Below are 14794 nucleotides of genomic sequence, written 5' to 3'. Positions count from 1 at the left end.
TTGTCCGATAATCTGAAATTTTGTAAGCGAATTTTTATCTTGACGAGTTTTGCGAGAAGAAAAATATTTTCGAGTGTTAGCTTGGATTTTATTTGATTGCGTTAAATGTCGGCATCGCGTAGTTTTTATCTATTTGAAATTAGAAAGAGGGATGCAGATAAATTTTACGAAATAATACATAAAGCGATGTCTTGAAAAATAAAAGAAGAGAATAGTATCTCAATGAAAGAAGCGTAATTTCAAGAACTAGATGAATTGCGCATAGTTCTTGCGTAAAACGTGTTTTGCTTTTCTTCTTCGCAGTTGGATTCTACGCATTTTCTGGGTGGGTTATCGCCGAGATCTTGAAGTAACTGATTTGTACACACCGCTTAAAGAACATACAAGTGGTATTCTTGGTGTTAAAATAGCGAAGGCCTGGGAGGAAGAATGCGAGGCCTATCAGCGTCGACTGGAGCAGGTCGCGAAGAGCGGGTCACAGAAGAAAGTCAAGGAGCCCAGCTTGATGAGAGTCCTCATCAGGTGTTTTGGTTTGACGACTCTACTGTATGGCCTTTTTATGGCCGTTATGGAGATCTTGCTCAGGTACAATCTCCCTCACTTCTCACCTAGAAATCTTCTTGTAAAAGCTCATCCTAATTTTTTATATTCCCTACATTGGTGATGTCTTGACAAGTACAAAAAGCGATAGATAGCGATACACAAGTCATTGGAAACACTTTGAAGATTCCTGTGGAATTAAATCCTTCACAGATCAGTCTTTATCAACGAGTCTTTTCCATAATATTTTTTGAATTGACCAAGTAAGGATTATAATTATTTAATCGATTAAAAATGTTTGTAGAATTGTAAGTTCAGAATTTCACGAAGGGATGCAATTATGCATTTAAAAGCGAATTAGAATTTACAAATTTTTAATTTCCATTGAGATTTATATTTCAGCATCTAAATTATTAAACAAATTCTATTTTACGAATTTTTTAAATTATCTAATTTAACTTCATTATTTGCTTGAATGTTCAAATTAAATTAAATTAAATATTTAACAGAAATTATAATTATAACAAGTTCTTCCTTCTACAGAAACTTTTTTTTATGGTATCATTTATAAATTAAAATTCTTGATTTCATAAAAAATCAACTTGGAATTTATTAGGAATTATCAGAACACAAATTTCTCTTTTAGATGCTACATGTACGTAGAGTAATGTTGTGTTTATCGATCCGTTGATTCATTACTACTGTTGTCCTTGAAACTGTTGTCCACTAAAATCCCCTTATCATTGCGTAAAAATGGTGCTATTTATCTATGATAACTTTAACATAGAAAAGAGAAAAATATCGATAGAGATAAATATATATATATAATAAATATTTATTATTAAATTCCCGATTTAATAATTTATTTTTATTTTCTTGTTTATCTCTAATTAAGGACATTAATATGTCCTTAATCTAATTTCAAAAATACGAGTAATTGATCATTTGATCTAGTTTCCTATACAATCCCTTTCATAAAGTCTCCTCTAATTAATTATATTGAGTAATTCACATTATCTATAACATAATATGAATCAATTTCATAATAAATTTATTAATATCAATTTCTAAATAAGTGACAATCTCATTCAAATCTCTTGCATGAATCTAATTTGACGAATTTTCTTTTGCGATGCAGAGTGATGCAACCGTTGTTGGTGGGCCAAATGCTGCTCTACTTTAACACCATGGACATCGACAAGTCCTATGCGTATGGATGCGCCGTCGGTGTCATTTTATGCTCCGCTCTCAATGTGTTTGTCATACATCCGTACATGATGGGTATTTTACATATGGGCATGAAGGTCCGCGTGGCCTGCTGCTCATTGATTTACCGTAAGACATTAAAAATGACTAGAACCGCACTGGGTGAGACGACAATCGGCCAGGCAGTAAATTTGTTGTCCAATGACGTCAATAGATTTGACGTCAGTATTATATTTCTCCATTATCTATGGCTCGGGCCTTTGGAAACCATCATCATCACGTACGTCATGTACCATGTTCTCGATGTAGGAGTGTCGTCTATTATCGGTGTTGCTTCTCTGCTGATGTTCATCCCTTTACAAGGTAAGAAAGTAATTATTCTAATTATTTCTAATAATAGAAGTAATTGAGTGATCGAGTTGAAAGTAACTTGATATGTATATGTATGCCGTATTGAGGAACGTTTAATTTAGAAATAATTTTTCTAATGAAAATTGCGCGTCTTTTTACTTTAATTAAATTGCTAACGTTTGGAATCTTAATTTTCTTTTGTTTCTTTTAGAATTTTTAAAAAATTAATTTTGATAAATAATAATAATAATAATCAACCAATAATTCATTTTAAATAGTAATTAGTAAATAATTTTTAATGACTGATAATTAATAATTTTAATGAACAATATATAACAAATAATTCGTTTCAATAAACTTTAATCTGAAATCTTGAAATTCTGTTATTTCTGAATTGTCATTTAAAAAATTTTTTTTCCATAAATATCCAAATAGAAAAATTCTATTTTCAAATTTTTTAAATTTTATTACATTTCCAAATTTCTATATTTATTATTAAATTCCTAATTATCCTGAATCTTTTTTCTGTTCAATTAACAAATCTCGTTAGCGTATCATCGAAAATTAACCATGTTTTCTCCTAACTGCGTTTCACGTCTTGTTCCCGAAATTCCTCAGCATGGCTGGGCAAGAAGTCGTCGGAACTGAGATTAAGGACCGCCATTAGGACTGACGAGAGAGTGCGATTAACAAATGAAATTATCAGCGGAATCCAAGCAATCAAGATGTACACTTGGGAAAAACCATTCAGCGCGCTCATAGAAAAAGCAAGGAAGTAAGTACCGTCACTTACAGTGATTACGCAAACAACTTGTTGTTAATTGTACGTTGAGCAACATGACCGTTAAAGAAAAACATTAGTTGTGAAACGTATTTGTCAGCGCTTTTATAAATGAAAACAGACAGTAAATATTTTTTATGCTTATTGTTGACAAAATTATATCTCTTATTTAATTTCTGAAAGAATGATAAAAATTTCAATGTTAAAAAGTAAATAGTCATGTAACAAGACAATTAATGGTATTATGCGATATTTTTTTAAACGAATGACTTTATAGCTGTATAAACTCTCTAGAACATCCTGCGGATGTATTCTTTCGCCTTCGATTTATCACATTCGATATCGAGTTGAATCATTGTAGACAACGTATAGACGCAAATCAGCGTTACTTTGTTTGTATTTCAATTGTAGTCGCTGTTGAAACGATTAGATGAAATGATAATAGTCGACAGCGGTTTTATCGTACTTTATCGTTTGTATATATGTATTTCTCTGTATTATTTTTAAGTTGAGACGTAGTTTTTTAATAGAAAATTTTACGGTCAAGATATCTGTGAAAGATTTTCTTTTTTTAAATATCTTATATTTTTAAATATATATTAATTTGAATTATATCAAATATGTACGTATATGGTCTGTTCTGAAAATAATTTGAGATTGATTTTTTAAAATTTATGTTGAAAAAACTGGGTACGAAAATTAAATAACTAATTAATTTTAAGTACTTTTAAACAGTGAGATTATGTGTATTTTTGTTTATTAGTTGTGTAAGAAATAATTGCAAAATTAATAACAGTGTGCTTTGCATTACGAAAATGGGATAGAAACATATTGAACAATGTTATGCCATCAAATTTTGTGTCAAATTTAATGAAACTGCTATATAAATATTTGAAAATTAAAAAAGAAACTTCTAAAGTCTTTTCTTTCGTGCACAAGTTTTTTATTCTTCTGTACTTATTCCATAAACAGAAAATTTGTACACGAGATAGGTTTAATTTCCAAGATTAAATATTTGTACAACATTTTCGTTGGATTTAACGTAAAATTTGATAATGTATTGTTTAATAGTTTTCTTCATTTTCATTATAAACTTTTAAAATAAAATTGTTACTAGTTTTGCAATTAATTCTTTCATAACTAATAAACAAAAACATACAAAATCTTAATGTATTTGAGACAAAATCAAGCTTAAAAATAATCAATTATTTTTGTATCCAGTACTTTTCCAACATAAGTTTTAAAAAATCAGTATTATTTTTTAAACAATATATTTATTTTTGGGAATATGCTTAATTTATATATAATTTTTAATATTTTTATCATGATTAATCTGGAATAGAATAAAATTAATGATATATGTACTCAGAACGTCACAAATATCGATTCGTGTGTTATCACATTTATGTTGTTAATAAATATTTTATGACTATGAAGTATTACATTGAGGTATTCTATTGAGCTATTTCAATTAAATTTGAATGATCTAAAAAAACAATATATTATTTATTTGTAAAGTATATTATTTATTTTTAAAATTTGAAAGATTCTCTTTTATATATTCTCGATGTTAAATTACGAATTCAATAAACTATGAATTCAATAAATTATGTGTATTTGTGTTTTCGATTCAGAAAATATGAACACAGTTCGGAAAAAAAGAAAAACAGATTAACAAATACGGAATTCGTGTATAGGAAGGAAGTTAATGTCATCCGATGGGCATCGTATATCAGAGGTGTGACTTTATCGTTTATCATCTTTTCAACGAGGATGTCACTGTTCATCACAGTGCTGGCTTACGTGTTGTTCGGCTACAAAGTAACGGCCGAAAAGGTGTTCGTGATAACCGCCTATTACAATAGCTTACGTACAACCATGACTGTTTTCTTTCCGCAAGGTATATAATTGTGTTGTTGATATATATATGTATATATTAAGTTGATATGTATATATGAATGATAAATATCGACAGCGTGATGCTTGCAGCGTTCTTTGCTAATTTCTTTATTTTTCCTTTAGTTTTTATCTCTTTACATTTCTTATCTTTTTTTCTTTTTATTTCTTTCCATTTTTTCCTCTTTTTATCTTTATTTCTTTTTCTTTTTTCCTTTTAATCTTCTCTTCGTATTTTCTTGATTACAATGATTTTATACTAAAGTATTTTATCATCTTTATACCATAAATTAGAATTCTATTTAATAATTACATTCGTTAACTATGAGATTTATCCTGTCTTTATTCCTTTTTATTTATCTATTTTGTCTTTACGGTATAACACTCAGGGATAACACAAGTAGCGGAAGCGATGGTATCCATAAGACGTCTGCAAAAGTTCTTAATGTATGACGAATTAACACCTTCTAAAATTGAAACAAAGAAGAGCAACACGGAGAATAATGAAAAAGATGTAAAAGAGAATAACAAAACTGCGATGGAGAATAATCAAAACGACACGAAGGAAAATCTGATTGAGCAGAAGGAGGACGACGACACGATCGTACACCAGCCGAACTACGTCGAGCACAGCATCTGCATTGAGAACGGCACTGCCAAGTGGCTGGATTATGACAGAGAAGACACCCTACAAGGTATCAACATTAAGGTGCGTCCCGGCGAACTGATTGCTGTCGTCGGCCAGGTCGGCACGGGCAAGAGCAGTTTATTGAACGTCATCCTGAAAGAACTGCGTTTGCAAAAAGGTTCCATTCAAGTATGTTGGCAATTCCTCTTTAAGAAATTTAAATAGATAAATACGGAATAAACAATTTTATCTATAAAAATAAATTATTTTATCAATTTATTAAAACATTCATACATATGTATTTTTAATTAATCAAAATATTTAATTAATAAATATTTTAAACATATAATTATTCTTTTAAATATTTTTTTACAGGTTAATGGAAAGATTGCTTATGCGAGTCAAGAACCGTGGCTTTTCGCAGGATCGGTGAGACAAAATATTTTATTCGGAAGAAAGATGGATCAGCTTCGATATGATCGCGTGACTAAAGTGTGTCAGTTAAAGAAGGATTTCAGCCTGCTGCCTTATGGTGATAAGACGATTGTAGGCGAGAGGGGTATCAGTCTTTCCGGTGGTCAGCGTGCAAGGTTGGTTTTAGAGAACATCCTGATAAGATAAAATATGCAGAATATATTCATATTTTGAATTTTGATTCAATCTCAGAGATTCTTTTTTAATTTTTTTAATAATATTTTTTACATGATTTTTATTGGTTTTTTTTATTGATAAGTAACATTTAACTTGTTAATTTAATTAATTTTTTATTATAATTATTATCTTGTGATTATTTTAGTAAATATTTTTTGCGTATATAATCTCTAAAGTAAGTTTTCATATCATCTCAATAAATATTAAAAAATTTATGTTTTTTTCCATTTGATATATACGGAATAAGAATTTTGATATGTGTGTGTATCATTTTATAATTTTATTTTATATAATATTATTTTATATATTTAATATAATTAATACAATTTTTAATTTAAATTAAATTGATATACTTAATTTCATTAATTTTCGTTCAAATAAAATTAATTTTATGAAGTATTTTTTTTTAAGATTTTGCGTTGGATATATAGTTATGAAAGACATATTAGTTATATTGATGAAATACTTAAAATAATTGACAGAATAAATTTAGCGAGAGCCGTTTACGCTGATGCCGACATATATCTCATGGATGATCCTTTGAGCGCCGTAGACGCCCATGTGGGCAAACACATGTTTGATGAATGTGTCAATAAATACTTACGAGGCAAGACTCGGATTCTCGTCACTCATCAATTGCAATATCTTCGCGACGTCGGTAGAATTATCGTTCTCAAAGACGGAACTATTCAGGCTGAAGGGTATGAATGATTTTATTGCACTTTCTATCTTTTAAATGTGTGTCTTATTGTAATCTCATTACAATTTCTTTGTTGAAATAAGATTACAATGATATTGAAAATATAATAGATAAATATTTTATTTATTTATAAATAAGTTCTTATTTATTTATAAATAAGTTCTTAACTTCGTGATTGTATCTTTGGCTTTTTGAAGTGAAAACGAGAATGGGATTAAGAATATAATTAGTAGACTGGAAGAGAAAAATTATCTTAAGAGTTTTTTTTATCATTACATCACAACATGTATGACTCGATTATACTTTCGAGAACAATAGATTTGATTACTTTGGCTTATCTTCCTGATTATACGCAGCAAAATGATTCTATTTAAATCCTTACTTTAACTCCTCTTTTCTCCATCAACGTATCAAGAATCATTATCTTTCAACAATACAAATATCAATATTGACACGAAACGTTCAATGCCCTGTGGTCGAGTCAACACAAATCTTCCATTATTTTCAGACAATTTGCTCGCAAGTTCAAGCTAATATTTAAACTCACTTCCCTACTTGTTTTATATGAATTTTATTTCCTGTTTCTCAGCACTTATGATGAGCTGGGATCTATGGGAGTGGACTTCGGTCGATTGTTGGAAAATCAAACAAAAACGGATGAGAAATCTTCTCACCCCCCCTCGGCTCCCGTTAGTCGTAGTAATTCGCGCAATGCCAGCATCTCGTCATTGAGTTCTTTTATGACGAATGATACTTCGAAACAGGAACCTGATGAAGTAATTAGGACATATTTTTTAACTTATTTTTTGAAGTAATAATATGAATCTTATTAAACTAATATTGTAATTTAGGATAGTTGCAAAAGCATGTTTTAAGTTACAGCAAAATATTAGTTCAGATATTCTGTCTTTCCTTTAAGCTAGATTTTAACATATTAGAAAACATATCACTATTAATAATTAACAATTAAATAACGAGTTTCATGTCATTTTTATTTATAAGTATATATAGTACGCATGTATCTAAAAAAACCCAAGCATCTTACATTTTTATTATTAAAATAATTTTAGATTTTAACGCTAAATTAATTATTAATTAGTAACATAATCGTTAATTTTAGGTGGCTGAGATGCGAACTGTAGGCACTGTTTCTGGCGAAGTATATACGAGTTACTTACGCGCTGGCGGGAATTGGTGCGTTATATCCATAGTGACTATGCTTTGTATATTGACACAATTAGCGGCTAGCGGCGGTGACTTTTTTCTCGCGCAATGGGTTAATATAGAGGAACATTATGTAAGTGCTTCACTATGCTAAAATAATCTTTTAATTGAGATGTAATCATTTTGCTAAAAAACTCGAGAAATCTAAAAGTATATTTTAATATTTTTATTTTAAGTTCAAAATTAGTACATTTTTTATGTATACATATATGAAGCAAATACATTACTGTTATAATAGAAATATACTTATTATGTAATTATTACATCTCTCAATCCCAATTTTACTCAAAATTGATCTTAAAAAATGTGTCTTGACTTAAATAAAAAATTTAAATAAGTAATGATTATTGTTTAAAATATATTCAAATATTTTCTAGAATTTAATTTCAGAATGAAAGCAGAAGTTTGATGCTTTAAAATGAGAGATCTCATGAAAGTGATCTCCATAGAAGAATTAAATAGAAATATGAATTTTATATCAAACTTAAAATCGGAAAGAAAATTACATTTCTAATTACAATCATATCTTCAATTAATTATGTTTTATTTATTGTATAACATTATAGATGAACCAAACGGATGACGGTATTGTGGAAGATCCGAGAAGTCCCCTCACTCGCATGCAGTGTATCTACATTTTCAGCGGCCTAACTGTGCTCACAATTTGTATTACTCTGATTCGCTCATGGGCTTTCTTCTGGACGTGTATGCGGGCCTCAATGCGTTTGCACGATCGTATGTTCCGCAGCATCAGTCGCGCTACTATGCGATTCTTTAACACCAATACATCGGGACGTGTGCTTAATCGTTTTTCGAAGGATGTGGGAGCTGTTGACGAGATGCTTCCAACTGCGCTTATCGATTGTCTTCAGATCGGATTAACGCTTTTGGGCATCATTATCGTAGTAGCTATCGCGAACGTGTGGTTGTTAATACCCACAACGATAGTCGGTATTGTCTTTTATTACCTGAGAATCTTCTACCTGGCCACCAGTCGCAGTGTGAAGCGTCTCGAAGGCATCAGTGAGTATCTTAGACTTGTTTTTCGGTGGAATAATACAATTTCCTCGATAGAATAAGATTGCAGATTGAATTTAATCAATTATTAATCTCATTGAATTGATGATAGATTTAAATTCTTCGGTAAACTGAATAGTAAATAATATAAAAATTTCTAATTTTTCTCAGCCCGCTCGCCGGTTTTCGCTCATCTGAGCGCGACTCTTCAAGGGTTACCGACGATCCGCGCGTTTGAAGCAGAAGCGATCCTCACGAAGGAGTTTGATAATCACCAAGACCTCCATTCGTCCGCGTGGTACATCTTCATCGCGTCTTCGCGTGCTTTCGGTTTCTGGCTGGATGTTTTCTGTGTGTTATATATTATGTTAGTCACACTGAGCTTTCTCGTGTTAGACAACTACAGTCGAGGTTCAATGGATGGCGGATTTGTAGGCCTGGCGATTACACAGAGTATCGGTCTCACCGGCATGTTCCAATGGGGCATGCGCCAAAGTGCTGAGTTGGAAAACCAGATGACCTCGGTGGAGCGCATCCTTGAATATAGGTATTTGCTTATGGATATCTTATATCTCTGCTATAGTATTTGTATTACTTAGCATTATCTTAATTAATTGTTTTACCTTATTGAAATATCAATTATCTTTATTTCATATATTAGATTAAGATTCAGGAAAAATTAGGAATATAGAATTTTTCTAAATATTTTACTCTTCGATTGTTAAATAATCATCGTTAATATTTCTTGCTTTAATTCTCTTCCAGCAAAGTGGACAGTGAGCCTCCTCTCGAGAGTGTCCCTGATAAAAAGCCTAAATCCGAGTGGCCGCAGAAAGCCAAGATCGAGTTCAAGAATGTATTCCTGCGCTACGCGCCGCTGGAACCGCCAGTGCTCAGAAACCTCTGCTTTGTCGTTCTTCCTCGGGAAAAAATCGGCATCGTCGGTAGGACTGGCGCAGGCAAGTCGTCCCTGATCCAGGCACTCTTCCGCCTGGCTGACGTGGATGGTTTGATTGAGATCGACGCAATCGACACGAGTCAAATCGGTTTACATGATCTCCGTTGCAAGATCAGCATTATCCCGCAGGAACCATTCCTATTCTCCGGCAGTCTGAGACGGAATCTCGATCCGTTCGATTTGTATCCAGATGAACCCCTGTGGCGAGCCCTTGAGGAGGTCGAGTTGAAGGAAATAGGCTTGGAGGCCCACATCAATGAGGGCGGCTCCAATCTCAGCGTTGGCCAGCGGCAGTTGGTCTGTCTGGCGCGCGCAATTGTGAGGAATAATCCGATACTCGTGTTGGACGAAGCGACCGCGAATGTGGACCCGCGAACAGACGAACTCATTCAAACAACTATCAGGAAGAAATTCGAGAAATGTACGGTATTAACGATTGCCCATCGACTCAACACTGTTATGGACAGCGATCGCATACTAGTGATGGACGCTGGCAACGCTGTGGTGAGTTTTTTTTTAATGATCTTGCCTTTTCGTATATTTTTTGATTGAAATAGATCACCGAATGAATTTAAGTCGTAAAATCTTTCCTTGTTTTTGTGATTGTGGTGAATTATTGCAATTATGAATTTATTGGTCATTTTTGATTGGTACATTTTATACTACTTTTTTCTGATTAAAAAATTTATTTATGATCTTTGAGATCTTTTAAAATAATATAAATTATATATAAATGTTTGACTATTTTATTTTTTGACTTTTATGGTAAATTAATTTTTTTAATCATTTTTGTAGCGTTTTATTAAAATAAATTTGTTTGAATAAATCGCTTATCTTCTAAAATTATAACAAAATACTATAACTAGATAGTAATGATTATCTTTTTCAAAGTGCTCATAGCATCTACATTTGTGCGAGATAAACCATCGATAAGAGTGATAATTTTATAATCTCTGATACATGTTGCGTAAATATTTTATATTTGACATGAATCAAACTTATAGCTTTGTAACGAGAGCAGATCGTAAATTGCAAGCTTTCTCTTCAAATGCATACTTTTATGGTGTGCAGGAATTCGATCATCCCCATGTGCTGCTGCAGAAGGAGTCGGGCTACCTGAAAAGCATGGTACAGGAAACCGGCACGGCGATGGCGGAGGCTCTGGCCGGCGTCGCCCGCAACTGCTATCAGAGTCGCGAATTTACGGCGCTTTGATTCACGGTGTTAAGTAATTTCTCGTAATTGTGTCTAACGGACACCGTAATGGGCCTTTTACAATAAGCCATTAATCATAAATCAGAAGAATGGCAACTGTAATTGATCAATTTTTAGCTTTTAACTTCTGATTTATGACTAATGGCTTATTGTAGAAGGTCCACAATAGGTCGCTACGAAGGTTCCGTTTTTTGCAGGCAGTTCTTAGGCAAAATTCTTGGAATTTAAAAAATAAGAAGAGTGGAACGTAGATGAAATTCAATCCTAGAATTTAGAATTTACAGTCATCGATGTTTACTCTCTTATATTATCTCCGTCTTCTACATTCTGTTCGCATTTCATTCTTCCAATGTATCACAGTTTTCTAGATTCTTCAATTAGAATTATTAGCATCCCTGAATGGAAATGTAAAGAATTATAAATGATAATCTAAAGCAAGATATGAAGATATTATAGAGATAAGAAAAAATTTGGGATGTTAAGGATTTAGATTACCATAAAATGTAAATGCAATTTAAAATTAATTAAGTGTTAATTAAGAAATGTAAAAATCTAGGAATGTGTGTAGTCAAAATCGAATTTAAAATTGCAGGGAGCTAATTAGAAGAATTCGGAGATTTAAGGGAACCGAGAACTCGGGGAATGCCGAAAGAATACGCAGAAGTGGCAAAACTTTTGTCGGCGAAATAATTAATTAATAATATGTTGCAAGCTGCATAGTTCCGTCTAGCTGGTCTTTTCATTTTAATAATCGCAAATTTTCTGCCACCTTGATGTAATGATGCGCGATGTACAGGCCATTGCAGCGAGCAATTAGAAAATCAGTATAGTTCGTGGATCGCGACACAACCTTAGTTACCATAGTATTATTACGTAATTTTGTATGAGCCCGACTTAGATATTTCATCAGGATGAAGCTTAACCCGTTTGCTCACCGATATCTCTTATCATCAGCAAACTGCCATAAACGCTTTAGGAAAGAATTTTTTGTATATACATTTGTATATATATATATTTTTTAGAAGTAAATTTGTTACAGAAATACTATATACGAATGAAATATTAACGCATAGATGAAAGAGATAATAACAAAAATACGTGTGGGAAAAAATAGAATGTGAATGTGAAGAGAATAAATTGTTAGTATCATGCTTTTTCTCGAAGTACAAGGTTCTAAGAAATAAAAACTAAAGTTCTAGAAGAAATAAAAAACCGGATTATCTCCGATTCATAGCAATTTAAAGACTGCAAATTTTGATATCGCTTTGGTCTTGAGGCTCTAGACTTGATTCGAAAAAATTTGAGATGTGATTTAGTTAATTTAATTCGATCTTGAAGAAATTATTCTCAAGGATGTAACAGCTACAGGATCAGTCGGTGAATTAACGGGTCAAGAGATTTGTACTTAGCATATAGATAGAAGACTTTTTATACTTATAATATATTTTGATCAATACGTATAAAAAGTATTTGGAAAAAAAACCAATCACTACAGGTCCATAAGTCGTATATTTGTATATTTGTCTCACTTTATCGAGGCAGTTTGTATTTGCAAGAATTTTACAATGTTCCTCCTATCGTACTGGTGCTATAAGTACAAGGAAGACCAAAAAGTAAAAGGTGCCTTTAGAATTTAAAGCTGAAATACTTAAATGCGAAGCGTGCAACGACATTATTTTCTATTATTGTTCTCTTATTATTGTATCATGAATAAAATAAAGCGCAGTGTACTCAATTTTTGCGTAAATAATGCAGGATTATAAAGCAGTAAAATTAAAATATTTAACGCCTTTTTAAATGATCCTGTTATATATTCGAAAAATTTTGCCAGGCCTAAAAAGTAACAAGCGAGTGTCCCCGATCGATCGATTCCGTTACGAAAATATTTTCGGAACAAGAAATTATATTTTCAACTCTCCGCGAACCAAGTGGAAAATCAACATGGATCATCAACATGGCTCTTTAATTTTTAGCACTGATGCTTAAATATTAAGTAATTTCAACTTTCTAAGTTAATCTTTTATTTGGAGTCTTTTATTCATATATAATAATATATTATATTTTTAATCTTTAAATTATTTTTTTTATATCTTTATATTTTTTAATCCCTTAATGAATAAAAATCGCTGTTTGGAAATCTGAATTTGATGGGGAACCTTTTGTTTCTCCAAAAATAATATTACATTAATTATATCGAATCATTATATAATTTGTATATTATATCAAATAAGTGAAGGTAACTGGGTCGATCTGAGACACTCCATGTAGATCAAAATTGCCTCGTGCCCAGATTTTAATCTATTTTCTATTATTTGCAGTCACTTCAATAACTTTAAGTAATCATTTCAACTGTAGCATAATTTTTAAAAGTGCATATGATGTTTAAACTCATTCCCTTGATGGAAAAATTTTTTTGAAATTATTCCATGTTTTAGAACATTTTTTTAAGCAAAATTTCAGCAAAAATTTCAGCTAGTTTTCAGCAATTTCGCTGAAATGTCCAAAACGTGGAATAATTTCAGCAAAATTTTTTTCAACAGAATCATTGATGTACTACAATACACATATATATTGTACAATGCAGTATGATTATACGTATGTGTATTTATGAATTACACGACAGGGTACAAATATGTATTATTACTATGATATTATATATAATAAATTGTATACAATAAGTGTGATTACATATATTATTGTACTATATGCAGTGTATTTAAATTAAATGTATGGACTTAAATAATAGATAGTTTAAATAATAGATTTATTTAAGAATTTTTTCGATTAAAAATTATTTTGTTTAAGAAAATTTCATATTTAATTTTTTTATTTGAACAAAAATTTTAAATTATAAAAAAATATCTAGTTTTTTTTTGTAAAATATACTTTTTTAAAAATACTTTTTTATATAGAGTTTTTTCATTTTTTATAATTGAAATAATATATCTATTTTATACGGTTTTATGTGATGATAATCGAAAATTATACTTTATTATATATTATTTAATTAGTCATAAAGAATCTTATAAAATAATAAAATAAATATATTATTCCATTAAAAGAATAAACCTCATTAAAAAGAAGAAAAATAAATTTCATTGAAAAAATAATTTAAAACGTTTGTTTAAGTCATCATGAAATCTTTTTAAAGAAAAATAACTTAATCAAAAAAATTTTTTGTGACTATTATTCTAAAAATATCAAGTATACAATTGAATCTCACTATATATTGTGCTTCAATATTATTTCATTAGATATTAAAATATATTGTGCTTCAATATTTCATAGATATCAAAGATATTAAAATTTTTTTATGTGAAACTGATAATATATTAATAGTAGAAAAAAGATTAAAGAGGCACGAGCGCGATTTATGATGAACTCCAAGATACACATTTTGTATATTAACACGAAACGCAATCGTGTTGTAATCGTCATTGTCAATATTTATTATGTATGTAGATATGTAGGTATGTTGTACTTATAGATAAAAAAAACAAATTACAGTACCTTATATACAAGTGCCTATATTATGTAATGTAATCATTGTAAACAAATTGTAGATACAAATGATTATTTATATAATTACTACTCGTTATATATATATATTTTCCCTCTACTTTTCTT

General features: G+C 30.7%; 1 protein-coding gene across 2 annotated transcripts in view; it reads left to right on the top strand.

The window, feature by feature from the left end:
- LOC105153308 (putative multidrug resistance-associated protein lethal(2)03659) overlaps window positions 1–14752 on the top strand; it is a 36635-nt gene extending 21883 nt beyond the window's left edge. Inside the window, exons 3-15 of one of the 2 annotated variants that reach the window (XM_011068067.2) lie at window positions 304–585; window positions 1679–2109; window positions 2716–2872; window positions 4576–4778; window positions 5164–5591; window positions 5778–5992; window positions 6536–6754; window positions 7343–7529; window positions 7874–8050; window positions 8544–9000; window positions 9166–9541; window positions 9760–10456; window positions 11024–14752. In XM_011068067.2, the coding sequence (XP_011066369.2) occupies window positions 304–585; window positions 1679–2109; window positions 2716–2872; window positions 4576–4778; window positions 5164–5591; window positions 5778–5992; window positions 6536–6754; window positions 7343–7529; window positions 7874–8050; window positions 8544–9000; window positions 9166–9541; window positions 9760–10456; window positions 11024–11167 (3973 nt within the window). In that variant the 3' untranslated portion in view covers window positions 11168–14752. Of the gene's footprint in view, window positions 1–303; window positions 586–1678; window positions 2110–2715; window positions 2873–4512; window positions 4779–5163; window positions 5592–5777; window positions 5993–6535; window positions 6755–7342; window positions 7530–7873; window positions 8051–8543; window positions 9001–9165; window positions 9542–9759; window positions 10457–11023 lie in introns of both variants that reach the window. The other variant, XM_087415374.1, reaches the window with a different exon arrangement.
- The last annotated feature ends 42 nt before the right edge of the window (window positions 14753–14794 follow it).

This window comes from Acromyrmex echinatior, chromosome 17, assembly GCF_024713525.1.
Source record: "Acromyrmex echinatior isolate Ae372 chromosome 17, ASM2471352v2, whole genome shotgun sequence".
Classification (NCBI taxonomy): domain Eukaryota; kingdom Metazoa; phylum Arthropoda; class Insecta; order Hymenoptera; family Formicidae; genus Acromyrmex; species Acromyrmex echinatior.
The sequence above is the reverse complement of the archived record's forward strand: the minus strand, read 5'-3'. Positions and strand labels throughout refer to the sequence as shown.